This window comes from Musa acuminata, chromosome BXJ1-6, assembly GCF_036884655.1.
Source record: "Musa acuminata AAA Group cultivar baxijiao chromosome BXJ1-6, Cavendish_Baxijiao_AAA, whole genome shotgun sequence".
In the NCBI taxonomy this organism is placed as follows: domain Eukaryota; kingdom Viridiplantae; phylum Streptophyta; class Magnoliopsida; order Zingiberales; family Musaceae; genus Musa; species Musa acuminata.
The window spans coordinates 45,304,771-45,320,985 of NC_088332.1; the positions used below are offsets into that span (position 1 = coordinate 45,304,771).

General features: G+C 43.9%; 1 protein-coding gene across 2 annotated transcripts; it reads right to left on the bottom strand.

The window, feature by feature from the left end:
• Positions 1-4,563: 4,563 nt before the first annotated feature.
• Positions 4,564-7,978, bottom strand: LOC135677322 (probable galactinol--sucrose galactosyltransferase 6). 2 transcript variants are annotated; one of them, XM_065189521.1, is made up of 7 exons: positions 7,590-7,978; positions 7,279-7,511; positions 6,058-7,185; positions 5,754-5,963; positions 5,534-5,668; positions 5,144-5,453; positions 4,564-5,042 (listed from the first exon to the last, which is right to left on the bottom strand). In XM_065189521.1, exons 1-7 carry the CDS (start codon positions 7,749-7,751, stop codon positions 4,665-4,667), a joined length of 2,556 nt encoding a protein of 851 aa, XP_065045593.1. In that variant the 5' UTR covers positions 7,752-7,978; the 3' UTR covers positions 4,564-4,664. The 2 variants fall into 2 exon arrangements, with proteins under 2 accessions (XP_065045593.1, XP_065045592.1); XM_065189520.1 differs by having other exon boundaries at positions 7,279-7,507; positions 7,590-7,729.
• Positions 7,979-16,215: the final 8,237 nt, after the last annotated feature.

The window sequence follows — 16,215 nt, forward strand, 5'->3', positions numbered from 1 at the left end:
TCCTATTACTAGTACTTGGAAAATTTTGTTTCGACAAGAAATGATGTCTCCTCTGTTTTTTCTTGGCTCTAATACCTATTCTCAGGCGACAAAGGCCATTGCATGGCTGCTACAGTTCTCCAGGTGTTGGGTGATGCCGCCACCGATGGCTGTCGAGCACATACATTCCATGTGTCCCTAGAGAAACTTACTCCAAGCTCAAGGCTGACATCCTCATCACTGGAAAATATTAACAATTTCTACTGTGATATTTCTCTTTTGTTCTACAGTGATAGGAACACTATTTCTTGATGAGAATTGAGTTTAAAATCACATCCTTCCATGTTATATCTACAATGCTATGCTTTGAGTCTTCCTTTTTCTGTGAGCATTAAGCTCAGCCATGAAATCATTGTTCAAGAAAGCCATCGTTCTTGTTGTACTTCTGAATACAAGATGAAGGAAACAAATAGCTCTAGATGTGCAAGAATGATTAGGGTAGATACTTCCTTCCTGATCACCACATTCAATTCCCTAAGAAACATTCCTTACCAGGGAAGCATTTGTAAGTTTCTTTACAGTTAGGATTGTTCCCAAGGCATGTAGGGCATTGGTTGTGGAGAAACTTTATGAACCTTGTATGTGACAGTTAATGATTGGTACAATGTTTGTCCTTCTTCCTTCACCAAAGCCTAATCATCACCAAGCCATCACATGTAAAATTTTTCTACCACTTGGATTGTAAAGAGATAAGGAAACAATTAGGACCCTCAAATAATTCAGACATCTTTGCCTACTTCTCTTATTCTTCTGACACTCTCCAAACTACATCATTTTGGATCTCTCTCATGTTTTTTCTGCAAAGCATGCAAAGAACAGAGGAGGCTTCTGATAGGCCAGTGATGACATGCATGCAAAGTGGTCACCACCCCAAAGGTTGGCCTCTCACCATACCCACTCTCTCTCTCTCCCTCCCTCCCTTTTGTTGTTAGCTCTTTCCAATGACAGCTTTTACAGCAAAAATGAACATAAATCGCACGGAGGTTATATGTATTGTTGTCACTCATTCCAGCCTAGAAAGCTTTTTGCTGCTTCTTGTGTAGCCATGAGATCGGAGAGAAATGGAGTTGCTGCCTTCCAAGTCCATGCCATTCCCTTCCACAGCTTTCTTGAACTTCTCCTGTATAACCCTCCCTCCGACACAGAGGTGGGAGGAGGAAGCGAAGAAGAGGGTCAAGAAAGCTGTGGGAAGGGATGACAATTCAGGGCTTCTTTCAATGCGGAAAGAAGACAATTTACATTCCTCCTTCGCTTAGGGATGAATACAGATTGAATTCACCGATTCCTTGTCGAAAATTTCAGCATCAGTTAGTCAGTTTCTCTCTTTCTATTTTAGTAAGACCTGCTCACAGTTGCTCCTCTTACATTTCTATTGCCAATTGCATATATCTACCATCTTGAATCTGCTACCAAAGCGTCTCGATGTGTCTTTCGATGTACTAAAAGATGCTTCTTTTCAGCAGTTTTCATTCTCGACAATGGTTCTCCAAATGGCCAAAGAAAAAAGTGAACAGCATAACCAAGTCCTTCAAAGTATTCGGATTTGCCAAAATCTTTGGTCTTATAGGCACTTAAGTCCGATATTTCTTTAGCAGTTCGACCGAAGAACACAGTCGATGAAAAATCGATAATTATGCTTCATATTTCAGCCTGTGATCCACACGAGAGCTTGTCCCGCTACTGAGAGTTCTTCATATTTCATGATGAGCAAGATCTACCACTGGAGGAAGAAAACTGCAAGTTCATCGAGCGACAATGGAGAAAGCTGTACTGAGTTTTCTTCTCACGCACAGTATGTCTGCTTTCACCATTCCTCTGTGAACAGCGATGCAGCCTGGACTCCACAAGCAGATCAGGATGCAGTTTCTGAAAGGCTGGCGTTTGTGGATCGAGCAATTCCATGTCCTCTCGGTTTAACTTTACTCGAAGCAGAGGAAGACTGCAGCTTTTTTCTGATACCCATTTCTCCCTGCTAATCCAATTCCTGGTTCCACTGCTTGCTGGTAATCTACAGGAACATGTAGAAAGGACATTGCAGCAGAAGAATTCTCCTGCAGAAAATTTCCATTTTGTTGTCTTCGAACACACTCTTCTTATATAAGCGCTACAAGTGACATCAGCTACACTAACCAAGATATCAACTTCATATATAAGTGGTGCAAGTTCATGAGTCCATCACATGTATATGTGGGCATGGATTCATCTTGTAGTGTTTTGGTAAGACGAGTACAAGTTGGTGAGAGGCAACCCTTCCACTCAGCTTCTGAATTCAGGATGAAGATTCATGTCTTCGGACATCATGAAGAGCTTTAATTCGAATTGGTTGTGCACAGTCTCATCTCCGAGAGGTCACCAGCACTGTATAATCGATCTATGGTGAACCTTTGGAAACAACTCATTCACCGCTATCGATGTGAACACATACATCTTTGTCTCATCTCCGAGGCATACAAGTTCAGAAACATACCTTATCACTGCAACGCATCATATTTTCCTTGAATCATATGCTGCACTGTCGCAAGATGAGCGTCGAAAACCAATCAGAAAAGCCATTGTTTCGAACATGGATCCTCGTCTATGCACATCAAATCCACAGGAAACAGCGTACGCCAAACATTTGGTTCCGGCCAGGGTTGGTGGCACATCAGGTCGAGCAAAGCCCAACCAGTGGCGTGGGAGGAGGTGACCGAATCCAGTAATCGGAGGCTTTGTTTATTAGTCCCCAAGCAACAGCGTGATTAGATTAAAAAGGATTTGTGGTCAGGTCGATGTCTCCCTTCGGCCCACCGTCGACGTCTCATCCGGCTGTCTTGTTGGGGCGCATCACCACCTCCTCTCCGACCCATAGCACTTTCCCTCTTAGTGTTACGTTCCCCGTTAATGGTGGGCGTGGAACGCTGGGCTCTGACACCGTCTGACTCCCGTTGTGCCCCCACTTTCTTCTTTATTCATTATATGTACTGCACAAGTGATTTGGAGTCGGCATTGGTTGCTCGAGTCGATCGTAATTCTTCTCCTGTAATCTCAGGTTTGATCTAATGCTTCTGATCCTGTGGAATGATGATAGGTTAGGGTTCAGTCATGGCTTATATTCTTCTCGGGATTGAGTTCTCAGTCTGCACCCAACAGTACTCCTCTCTTCATCTATAAATAGCCATATCTTCTCCTCCCTCACTCAATGCTAACAGCGTCTCTTCTTCTTAGCTTCTGCCCTCCTCCTCCTCTCTCTCCCTCCGTCTCATGGAAGGTGTTTACGTATGATCCTATTTGCAGTCTTCCACAGCTTTCTTGAACTGCATCTGTTCTTCTCACTCTGGGAAATTGCGGTTCAATAAAGCTGTGGGAAACTACAGGTGGAGATCAAATAGCAGAATTCTGCGTGCCTCTCCGCAACCTTTCTTCTTCACTGAACATGTCTCACAGGTAGGTGTTGGTGCTTTATAGGTTGCTCTTTGATTCAACGGCATCATGGCAGAAAACATATGACAATCGATTTAGTAGATCTAACATGAGAAGATCAGTCGTAACTCAATGATCGAGCTTAAAACTCCACCAGTTGCATTCCACATTCCAATTTCGGTTCATAACTATTCAGATACACCCACATCTTCTTCTTCTTCTTCTTCAATCTACCAAAGATAGTCATGGAATCATATACTTGCAATGACTTGTACCAATTTTGTTCCCTCATCGTGAGTTGTTTGTTTATGCTCTTTCCTTCCATATTTGCTGTAAAAGTCTTGATCTATTTTCATTCATCTTGATGATAGCTACTGGTTCTGTAAGATGGAATGAATTTTGTACATGACCTCAGGCATCTTATGCACACCAAAACACCATCAGCCAATTGTTCCTTTCCTTGTTTTTATGGTATACATTCAGTTGTATATAATGATTTCTTGTTCTTTCTCAATCTACTCTCGTCCTCGTTTATACAATCACTACTGCTCAGCATGTTCTACATAAAATGATGTATAATTGGAAGAAGATATCATAATAAAGAGGTGTATCCCAGCATGATGTGTATATCCATAAACTTGTACAAACTAAAGGGACATGATTCATTAACCTTTCTAATCCGATCCGGCTGTCATTCTACTTCAGCAGATCCGTGTATTTATGGATAGATGCATTTTGGAGGGCGGCTTAGCCCTCAGACGTAACTATTTTGGTTGCTTGTGATGCTTAGAGGCATTGGTTGTACTCGCTTCTTGTAGTAATGTCTCAGATCACTCATCATTCTTACCTTAAATCCATCTACTACGTTGATACTGCGTTATAGATTATCTCTATCCGAGCGATCATTCTACCAAATTTTATATGCTTCTAAATACATAAAAACATAGAGGGAAAAAGAAGGAAAGGAGAACTGTCCTGCAGCGGAGAGATCTTTGTTCTAAGGTTTACGACGGACGCGCTTCATGTTCTTCTGCGACATACTCTCGAAGCATGCATGATTTGTATCATTACATTCGTACAGCAGCGGAAAGAAACGAGTGAGAAGATAATGACATGCTTGTGATGTGAAGGACAAATGCAAAATTTGAATCATTAGCTATCAACCACGATCAATTCCCATCTTCCCCTCAGTCGTCCAATTTCCCCACCGATGGATCTTAATTTGCCTACACTTCGACCACTACATTGTGAACTCTCTGATCACCCTTGGGCATGGCTTCTAAATGAAGAGCCAGGAAACCAGAAGAAGAATCATAAGCGAACTCTACATCCACAGAACCCAGCGAACATCTCCTCGGCCTAACGGAGGAGTATGCTCCAAATCTCCCGCATCCCTTGACTTCCATGCATATTATTGCAAGAGCATCGGGTCCCCTGTTCGCCGGCGGCGGTGCCTCGTTCGACTCGCTACCGCCGAATCCTGAACCGGACTCCAACATGCTGGCTGCACTCAGAACATGGTATGTGAGGCCTTCTACTGCTGCTCCAGCGTTGAACATGTCCGCCAGGCCTATCGGCGCAAATCTGATACCAGGTGCCAGATCCTGCATCACAAGCACAGTGATTGATGAGAGAGGCTGAAACGATCCTCGGTTTTCAGAAAGACAAAAAAAGCGCCTGGCTGTGGGAAACGAAGCTGGCAGACCTTGATGGGGGAGACTGTGAAGATCTCATGCTCCAAAACCTTCAAGGAGACTGGCATGGCGGCTCTGAATGGGAGGAGGACAAGCTCTCCGTCTCTGTGGCGGAAGGCAACGCAGTCACCTTTCCAGTCTCGGTCGGTTGCAGCCTCGGAGACGAGATGCACGTCACTTCCTCTCACGGCACAGGTCAGAGCCTCTGATGTTGTTTGGTGGAACATGTTCTTCTTCTCCGTGGAGCTCCACGCTGCACCTTGGCAATTGAAGACCCCAAGAACTCCGGTGTACTTGTTCATGTTCCATATCTTGAGCAAGCTAGAACAGAAGTAGAGCATACCATTAATATGTATATGTATGATCACCTCCGTGAATCATGAGGGATCACCGGTGCTCACCTCACACCATCACGAGCAGGATCAGAGAAGAGGCAATCACGCGTAGGACGACCGGGCAATCGAGCGCGAAGAATGGATCCATCGGGCAACACCAATTTCTTCAGCAACTCAAAGTTGTGCTTTCCGGGGGCATCACTATACGACCAAAAGATCTAACTCAAATTAGATGAACAACGCAAGCAATTTACTCCTACCAACAATCGGGTTCTCGATAACTCACCTTACGTATATCGGTCCTCCACTAATCGCTCGAGCTGATGCATGGTACTCTGCTGCCGGATGCAGAGAGTGGAACATGTCCCAATCAGGGAGCATGATCTCACCGAGGAAGATGCTGTTGTACGCAACTGAGGCGATGTGGATGGTGTGCGACACCGAATCCCTCGGGTAGAAATCATCCGACGCCCGCACCACCGCCGTCTGCTTCGAGCTGGATTCGTTCAAGCAGCAGCACCACCAACGAATTATATGTTAGCACCATGTTCTTACCCTGCTATCTGAAATCGAGAGGGAGGAGCACAGACCAGTAGAGAGCATCGGTGTTGTGGCTCATGCAAGCGATGCAGCCATTGTCCGGGAAATTCTTGGCGATCGATGCATCGAGAGCCCGGTGGTACTGTCGCGTCAGCTCCACCCTCCCACCGTGTCCGGCACCGAGGGTCTCCAAGATGCACTGCACGTCGACCTTGACCCCGTCGATGCCGGCGGCCGCCAAGTAGCGGTGGAGCTCGTTGTAGAACTTGTATACGCTCTTGGGGTGCACCAGGCCCAGCCCCTGCATCGTGAGCACGTCCGTCTTCATCCCCGGCTCGTTCTCCACCACTCCCGGCGACACCTTGGGGTACTGCATCTTGGAATTGTAGTCCTCCATCCCCTCGACCCCCGGCCGCACTCCGCCCCAGTACCCAGTGATCGCGTGCCATACGTAGACATACTTGAGCCCGTACTTGTCCTTCGCTGTTTGCACGATTGTCTTGATCCCGGCGGCGGGATCCTCCTTGCTCTGGAACTTGCCGTTCTCCTTGATTCCGGTCAGCCGTAGCAAAGGACTCGGCTTCTCTGGCTCTTCTGAGGATTGATCGGAGCCGACGGACTGCCATCCGTCATCGATGATGACGAATCGCGGCGGGGCGCCGCCGGCAGTGAGGCTTCTGAGCCCGGCTTCGACGCCCTCTTGCGTGACGTCCTGGTAGAAGGCGTCCCACGTGCACCAGCCGAAGTAGTCCACGACGCCCGGGAGCTTCTTATCGCTGCGGTGGCGGAAGGACTTGAGACGGGACTTGACGGCGTCGATGGCGCCTGATATGGCTGCAAAGGGGTCGGAGCTCGCGGCGCCGACGAACAGGACGTGGGAGAAGGAGGCGGATTTGGTGTCGTCGTCGCCGCTCTCAAGGCACAGCTCCAGCTCGTCGCGGGAGTTACCCTGGAGGCAGGCCCGGAAGGGGCCTTCGACTAGCGGGAGGAAGACGGTGTAGACAATCTCATCGCTGCTGCTGCTGCTGCCGCTGCCATCCATCGCCGTAAGCTGAGATCCATCCTTGGATTCAAGGAGGAGGAATTGGGTCTCATGGGGGATGTCCCTCCCCTGATCGCCCATCTTCTGAGCCATCCACCACAGCTTGAAGCGGAAGCTCGCCAAGAATCGAACATCTCTGCAACGATTCAAGATCCAAAAGACTCAACCAAATAATGCGCTAAGTAACATAGCCTTCTCTGTAATCGATAACAGAGGATCCACGGCTAACCTCAGCGTGCCAAGAGACACGACATGACGACATGACGGCTCAGAGAACTGAGTGCCGAGGAAGATGCCGTCGACGGGGCCGGAGCTGACGGCAGAACTAGAGATCACGTTGTCAGGAACGCCGGAGAGGACGGTGCGGTCTTTGATGACCAGTTTCCTATCAGAAACCCAGACTGTTTTGGTGATCGTCATCTCTTTGGGCTCTCCGACAAGCGATCCCGATTCAGATGCTGCCTAACCACAAATCATCGGTACAAAAGGCATCGAAACAAGATGAAACGAGAATGGGTATCCGAGAGATCAAATCGATACCTTGGAACAAAAGGTGGTGAAGGGAGTCGTGACAGGAGAAGACAATCTAGGAGACACTGCAACAGATCTGGAAGGAAAGAACGAGATGAATCGAGAGAAGTAAGGAGGTTTTATAGGGAGGGGAGGAGAAGGGAGGCGGGCATAAATGGCATTGCCCCTCATTCTAATTGCAAGGGGTGGACAGATCTGGTGGTGATATGCTCGATGCAACACGGGCAACCTCTGTTTACCTGTCGAGTTGCAGATGGGCACGCAGCGGCACACAAGTAGGGCAGAGAAAGGAAGGGTAAGGGATGAACCGTGAGAGCACGCAGCAGCGGATGCGATTGTGGATGAGAACAACACGTCGGATCCAACGAAGCCGGGTGGTAACAAAGAGAAGGCGAATAGGAGACGAGATGACAGGACGCGTCATGGGAGGGAGGCTGGGGCGGGCTAGATATCGCGTCGTGTGACAGATGACGGCGGTGTTGGATTCGTGTTGGATCCACGTGAATCTGGTGGGTTACTGAGTAGATTGTGACGGTGCTGCTCCCGCTCCCTATTCGTTTCGCTACGGCACGACTCTCGGCGTGTTTTGATGGTGTGGTATGGGCTCCGTATGGGCCGTGTTCTCGTTATGTGATATTTTAATGCAATTTATCGGAAAAATAACTCTTTATTTTTTCGTTCTGGTTTTTGCTCCTTTTTATTTGGTGTAGTATTTTGATCGATTCCTGACCTTTGATATTATAGATTAATCGACTAAAATTAATAAAAATATTTAGAAACACTGATATATCAATAAGGAAACCAAATTTATTGATATTGATATATATTAGAGTAATATACTTATATTCCACCACTTCAATTTGCTCAATCCAATTTCAAATAGACACCAGAAAAAAAATCAGGCCAAGATAGGTTTTGAACCCATCTTCAAACTTTGTGGAATGAGAATTTGAATTCTCATCTTTTAGCAGTAAGTAGGTGTACGATTTTTAACTTTTAATTTTTGATAAGTAAATCTAAAACACTGTCAGAGATATCTTTTATGTATTAAAGCCCGTCCGATGTTAATTCAGTATATTGTAACTCCAATGTGGCTTCGAGGTAGCTATGAGGTGGAAGTATCGAGCTTTCGAGACGTCACCTGCACTAAGACCGATGTTTGGGAAAATTTCCTGACCCAATTCCTCCGGCACTTAAGTTAGTCACTGAGATGTTTCTTAGGTATGGATTTTTCTTTAAAAAAAAGAGTCATCCCAGAATAGTATTGGGTTTTTCTAAAAAAAAAAAGTCATCCCAAAGATCTCTTTGATCCACTCACGGAATGTTGGATGATTAATAATGTCTTATTGTCAGACAGAGATTCTGTCATCTCAGTTGTGTATTTGGTCCTTAAAGTTAACACACCAAGGATGTCCTGTATAAGTACTCTACTCTTTGATACCGGACGTATAGATCTGAAAGTTCCAAATCTAATACGTCCAATCATTGGGAGTGACAGCCAACCTTACGAGGGCTATTAAGTGTCAATATAGGATCATTCGCTTTTGGTGTCACGAGAAAAATATCTCATGTATTCTTGTTCAAATAAATCTTTAGCTATGGTCATTTGAATTGAGAGAGAAAAAGTTCTCCGTAAGGATTAGATTCTCATATATCGTTTAGGGATTACAGAATAGTAGCATATTACGTCCGCAGTCGATGAGTCGAGTGAACTATTATTGAGATAATAATTCACTAGGCTAGAATGAGTACTAACAAGCATGATTCATAGTCAGCTCGATATTGGGCCTAGAGGGTCACACATATATAGTAAGTGTTTGTTAGAACCCTTGCAGATTCTAAACTTGGGGTTGATCTCTTTAGGGGATCGGCCTCCTTGGAACTCTATAGGGGTTCCTCCCTCCAAGTTGCTGCTCAAAGGCTGCAGAAAAGATTCATCTATTTCTTAAGAAAAGAGAAGGAATACATGGCTATTTATAGAGCTTCTAAACCCTAACTCCTAATATGACTCCTACTTAAGACTCTTACTTCTAACCAACTCCTAAAAGGACTCCTACTCAAGACTCCTATTCCCTTACAATTCCTAATTATTCTCTAAGAAAAAACCTCCTACATGAATGCCCCTCACAATTAGGACTCTCCTAGCTAGAGTCCTAACAGAATGTCCCTCTCAATTAGGACTCTCCTAGCTAGAGTCCTAACATTTTTACATGAATGTCCCTCTCAATTAGGACTCTCCAAGCTAGAGTCCTAACAGACCCGCCCTCTTTAAATCAGCCTTGTCCTCGAGGCTGATGATTCATGAATTCTGAGAATTTGATCTTCAAGTCGTCATAGTTCTCCCAAGTGGCATCTTCTTTTGGTAGGTTCGCCCACTGTATTAGCACTTCATTAGTGGGTCATCGTCATCGAGTCACGATCCGTCGATCAATAATGGCACTTGGCTGGGTCTAGAGTTCTCTTTGGGTAGTCATATTTGGTGGGTGGCTTTGGGCTGTCTCCAAGCACCTGTTTAAAACTTCCGGTTGGCTGTTGGTTTGTGGGCGATATGTCGTACTCCTTTTCAATTTAGTACCCTGCATATGGAATAACTTTGTCCAAAATCTGCTATTGAAGATGCAAGTAGAATTTGTCACAAGCACAATGCGTCCCTTATAGTGTAATTCTTTTGAGTCCCAATTGTAATGAGCCATGGGGCTTGGTGCTTCCTCCAATTTTTTTATAAACTTACTAGTATCTGAATCTTCCTGCCATTCCATCTTAATATCCTCAAGGAAATCGCTGGTCGGAAGTGAAACGGTCGAAACTTCAACTTGTTCGGGTAGCTGCGAAAGCGCATCTGCAAGAACATTCTCTTTCCCCTTTTTGTAAGTTATTTCAAAATCAAATCCAAGAAGTTTTGTTACCCATTTTTGCTGCTCGGGGGAAGATATCTTCTGCTCCAAGAGATATTTTAGGCTTTTATGGTCGGTCTTGATTTGAAAGTATCGCCTGATCAAGTACAATCTCCACCTCGTTGCTGCGCGCACAATGGCGAGCATCTCCTTATCATATGTTGACATATTTTGATCGGAGGAAGATAATGCCTTGCTAGTGTATGCGAGTGGTCGACCATCTTGCATGAGAATGGCTCCAATTCTGACTCCAGATGTGTCGGCCTCAATAATGAAGGGTCGGTTGAAATCTGGTAGTGTTAGCACCGGCGTCGTCGTCATAGCTGCCTTAAGTTTGTCGAAGGCAGCGGAGGCTCTGTCCAACCATTGGAAGACATCTTTTTCTAGTAAGGAAGTAAGTGGTGCACTGATCTTTCCATAGTTTTTCACGAACTTGCGGTAGTAGCCTGTTAAACCCAGAAAGCCATGTAGCAATTTTATGTTTCTCGAGGTCGGCCAGTTTTGCATTGCTCCAATTTTGAAGGGGTCTACTGCCACACCTTCCTCTGATATGATATGCCCAAGACATTCCACCTTTTGTTGAAGAAAGCAAAAATTCGTGGTTGTTGTGTGTTCAAAAGGTGGTTTTCCGTATGTCTTCTTCGCATGCTCGTATTTGATGATACCTGGATCAAAGGTCCAGCTTTGTAAAGATTTGTGCTCCCTTTCATCTAGCAATTCATCTACTATTGGAATAAAGTATTTGTCCTTGATGATTATGCCATTGAGAGCTCGGTAATCAACACATATTCGCCTTGTTCCGTCCTTCTTACGTACAAGTAGCACCGGCGAAGAGTAGAGGTTGCAACTTGGCCGAATAACTCCTGTTTTGAGCATCTCTTTTATAATCCTTTCTATTTCATCCTTCTGGAGATGTGGATACTGATATGGCTGAGCATTTGCTGAAGATTTGCCTGGAAGAATCATTATACAATGATCATGCCGACGGGTAAGAGGTAGGTTGCGCGGTTCGTCAAATATATTTGAAAATTCAGCAAGCAAAGGAAGTAGATTTGGATCTTCAAATTCTGTTGGCTCTCCCTTAGTTTGCTGCTCAAGTTGTACCAAAAAGCCGCTGTATGCTTTATGCAAAACATTCTCCATTTGTTGTGTGCAAATCGTTGTTATGTCGCCCCCACGTTTCCCGTGCAATGTCACCTGTTTCTCCTTACTGTAAAATTTCATAATTAGTTTCATAAAATTCCAAGAAATATCACATAATGTTGTCAACCATTTAATTCTGAGCATGGCCTCATGATTGTTAAGAGGGAGAAGGAAGAAATCTGCAATTATCTCTTGGTCCTGTAGCAATAGTTTCTCCTGCAAGCGCCTATGATCACAATTCAAAATCCGTCCGTCGGTGACCTTAACATCAAACCTGCAGCGATTCTCGATAGGTAATGATATCCGAACAGCAAGCTTACTATTTAGGAAGTTAGTATACTGCCCGTGTCGATGAGAACAGTGATTGGTTGTTGTTTGAGAAGGCCTCCAATTTTCATCGTTTGCAGGTTTGAGTAGCCAGCTAGTGTATGTACCGTAACTTCGGTCGATTGTGGCTCTTCTTCTGCATCTTCTTCTTCATGTTCAAGGCTCTCTTTTGGATGTTCAATGACCTCTTCTTCTATCGGTTCAATCATAAGAAGTCCCCCTTTACTACAGCGATGCTCACAGCTCCACGGCTCGTCACAATGCCAACATAACCCCTTCGCATATCGCTCCCGAAGCTCTTCTCTTGTTAACCTCTTTGGTGTAGGGACTTGGTCGACAGTAGGGGGGGCTAAGGGCTTCAATATTACTGGTTGAGGAGAGACCCTAGTCCTCCGAGCTTCATGATTCAATTGCTCCTCTTGATGTCGTGCGAAAGAGATGGCTGCCATAAGCGTATACGATTGTCGCGCTTTAACTTCTCCTCGGATCTCCGGCTTCAAGCCCTCAATGAAGGTCCTCAATAGCTGTTTTTGAGACCAATCATGAGTTTGATTAGATAACCTTTCAAACCTGGTTTGGTACTCCTGAATGGTGGAGGTTTGTTGGATCTTTGCTAGTTGTTCGTCAATATTCTCGTAATCGGTTGGTCTGAAGCGAATCAGTAGTCCTTCTTTGAATTGTCGCCATGAAAGGACTCCATAAGTATGTTCAAACCAGTCAAACCACTGTATAGCATCCCCTTCAAGATGTATAGCTGCAATTTTCACCATAGATGCATCTGCGATTTTGTGGTGCCGAAAATATCGCTCCGCGCGTGAGATCCAACCAATCGGGTCTCCTTCTTCCCATCTAGGGAAGTGTACTCTCATGCATGGATAGTTGGGGTCGGTCATAGAGCCTCCTCTCCCTTGGAAGTCATCTCTTCGGGCTTGGTGTGATTGGGCAAAGCTCTCTCCTTGATATGATTTCTTCGGGCTTAGTGGTCGGCCCAATCTGAGTTCGGTAAAGAGCATCCAAATCTTATCCTCCATTCGCGCCTCCAAGGCTTCAAATTTAGCATTGATTGCCGCATTAGATGCCATAGTATATGCCCCAAAATCTATGATGTTAAGATCTCTCTTTTGTTGTTGGGTTAAGGGCATGTATAGGTTGAGAGAAGTGATGGTTGAAAGGGTTGGTGGATTGGTGGATGTAGGCTACGGTTTAGGCTTGTTTTGTGGCTGTTATGGGTGCAGTTTGAGTGTGTGGTTTGGCAGAGTTTTAGGGTTGTGGATGAAAGTTTTGGATCTATGGTAGATGGTAGCAAAGATTTGACAGAAATCCGTGGAAGTTGCAGCAAGTATGTGCTGTCTTGTAAGAGTAGAATTATCGTCGAAGAAACAACGGTTTCTCGACGTAATTTCCACCAAAAACTTGAGAGAATTGAGGAGGAAATTGATAGCAAAATCACAGTTTATATGACAGCAAGGATATCTAATTTAATAAAGAAAATTTCGGCAGTGTAACAGCAAGGAAATTGGTGCAAGTTGCAATTGCAGAATTATCATCGAAAATTTCAGCGGGATACGATGAAAATTTATAGCAACATAAAATCATTTTTAGAGATGAATTTCTTAATAGATCAATCTTAGATGGAAGCCAAGATGATCTATGAAGTGTATAAGAAATTTCATTCAAAAAAGGATTGCAAATAGATGGGTTAAGGCAACGATATGCAGCTGAAATTTTCTGCAGCATAGATTTTCAAGTGCAGCAGATTGGACATAAAGGATCAGTAGTTTATATTGAGAATTTTTCGATGAAACTAAAGGTAAATCCACTGTTAGGAAGTGTCAAAGATGTCATAAAAATTTCGTAGAAATTTGGATAGAAAAAGCACAGTAGCAAGATCAAACAGATGGTGCTATGCAGCTTGAATTCTGCAATTCAAGTGCAGCAGATTGTTCATAAAAGATCAGTAGTTTAGATTAAGAATTTTTTGATGAAACCAAAGGGAAATCCACTGTTAGGAAGTGTCAAAGATGTCATAAAAATTTCATAGAAATTTGGATAGAAAAAGCACAGTAGCAAGATCAAACAGATGGTGCTATACGGTTGGAATTCTGCAATGTATCTTTCGTCGTAGAGATGAAAACTTTGTGACGAAAAGTTTATGCAGCAATATAGGAACATTTTTTTTTTTTTGGATTTTCGAATAAGGATAACTAAATTGCAGCAGCAGTAAGGTAGGAAACCAGAACCTGTTGCAATTCACGGGGAGATCAAAGGATGATCCGCGGTGGTGGAGATGATGGCGGAATTCGGTGATGATCTTTTAAGCAATTGTGGGAATTGCTTTGGATGGCTGTGGAGGGTTGATAGATGGCAGTGGAAGGGCAGCGAGATGCCAAGAACACTGCTCTGATACCAGGTGTTAGAACCCTTGCAAATTCTAAACTTGGGGTTGATCTCTTTAGGGGATCGGCCTCCTTGGAACTCTATAGGGGTTCCTCCCTCCAAGTTGCCGCTCAAAGACTGCAGAAAAGATTCATCTATTGCTTAAGAAAAGAGAAGGAATACATGGCTATTTATAGGGCTTCTAAACTCTAACTCCTAATAGGACTCCTACTCAAGACTCCTATTCCCTTACAATTCCTAATTCTTCTCTAAGAAAAAACCTCCTACATGAATGCCCCTTACAATTAGGACTCTCCTAGCTAGAGTCCTAACAGAATGTCCCTCTCAATTAGGACTCTCCTAGCTAGAGTCCTAACATTTTTACATGAATGTCCCTCTCAATTAGGACTCTCCAAGCTAGAGTCCTAACAGTGTTGCGACGAGTAGAGATTCAAATATGAGATATTCGTTGGAGCTATTATCTTATTGGATATCCATTAAGCCTCTGAATTATTGGATCAAATAGATAAGAGCCAATAAGAGATTATCGAGTGTCTTGAGTAGTTGGATGGAGATATAGTACCCAATATGACATGATCTATTATAGTTAAGTTAACAAGGAGCCTCTATAAATATGAGAGAATTAAAGGGCTATGAACTATGTTTTTCTTGGCTACCACCTCCTAACCTACAGCCTCTATTTGGAGCATGTAGACAGATAGAAATTTAGAGATATACGATCTCCTTAGGTAATATAATCTCCCTTGTATATGAAATTTTTTCGTTTTACAAGTTTTTGTGTATCAATTTTTGCACGATGATGAAACCTTATTTTATGTTCTTCCATTGCGCACATGATATCATCTCAGATTTCCCAACAATAGGTCCATCGTTGAAGATATTGATCTACCTCTCTACCGGCCCCTTAGGTTGGGGCAACGGTCCCCGATGCCTCCAGACAAACCTCTTAAGGTGTCCTCGATAAATGAGTTCTTCAATTTGCTCCTTCAAATTGTGATAGTCCTCCGTGTCATAGCCATAATTATGGTGGAAGCAACAATACATGGATTTATTCCTTCTCTCTGTATGTGTCTTTATCGATTAAGGATTTTTCAAGAGTTATTTTTTCCTTTATCCGTAAAAAAGACTTTGGTTCTAATCATATTCAAAGGAGTCGACTCATCTTGGGTGAGATAGCTTAGGTCAATTATTTCTTCTATGTCAAGGTGACCTCGAGGTTGGGGCCAATGGTAGTTACCAATGTCTCAGCTTGTTGTATTTTCTCGCACTTACTCGAGATCATTACCTAGACGATAATGTATTGATTGACCTTTTGGAGCACCTTGAACATCGTCACTGATGGCCTCTCCACCAAGGACCAGAAAAAGTAAGAGAGCTTGAGCGTCATCATGAAGGTCTATATTACAAGCAACATATGAACTTCTTGCACATCTCAGATCTTATTAATGAATCGAGCGATGAAGTCGGAGAGTGTTTCTTCCTCCCCTTGTTTGAGTTCACGAAGTATCATTGCCAATAGCCTCTTAATGTTGTCGAGAAGACATAACACATTTGGGCTTTCGTGGAGATTAACTTTTCTTGGATGTTTTGAGTGAATAGGGACCGACCCAAGATGAGATTGTCCGATCTTTTCTCGTGAAAGATTAGCATCCCTAGTTTTGTAACGAGTTTGTAATGGAGTGTTGAAATAATATATTAATTTTTTTCTTTTTAAAACAAAGAAAAAAAAGTATATCATATCATAGGGTTGAAAGGCTTCACGTGAGCCACGTTGGAAAGCGATTGGCTTCTTCTCTGGAAACGATGAAAGTGAAGGAGGATCTTTTAGGAGGAGGTGGATGAGACGTCAAGCAAGCACGTAAAAGAATACAACG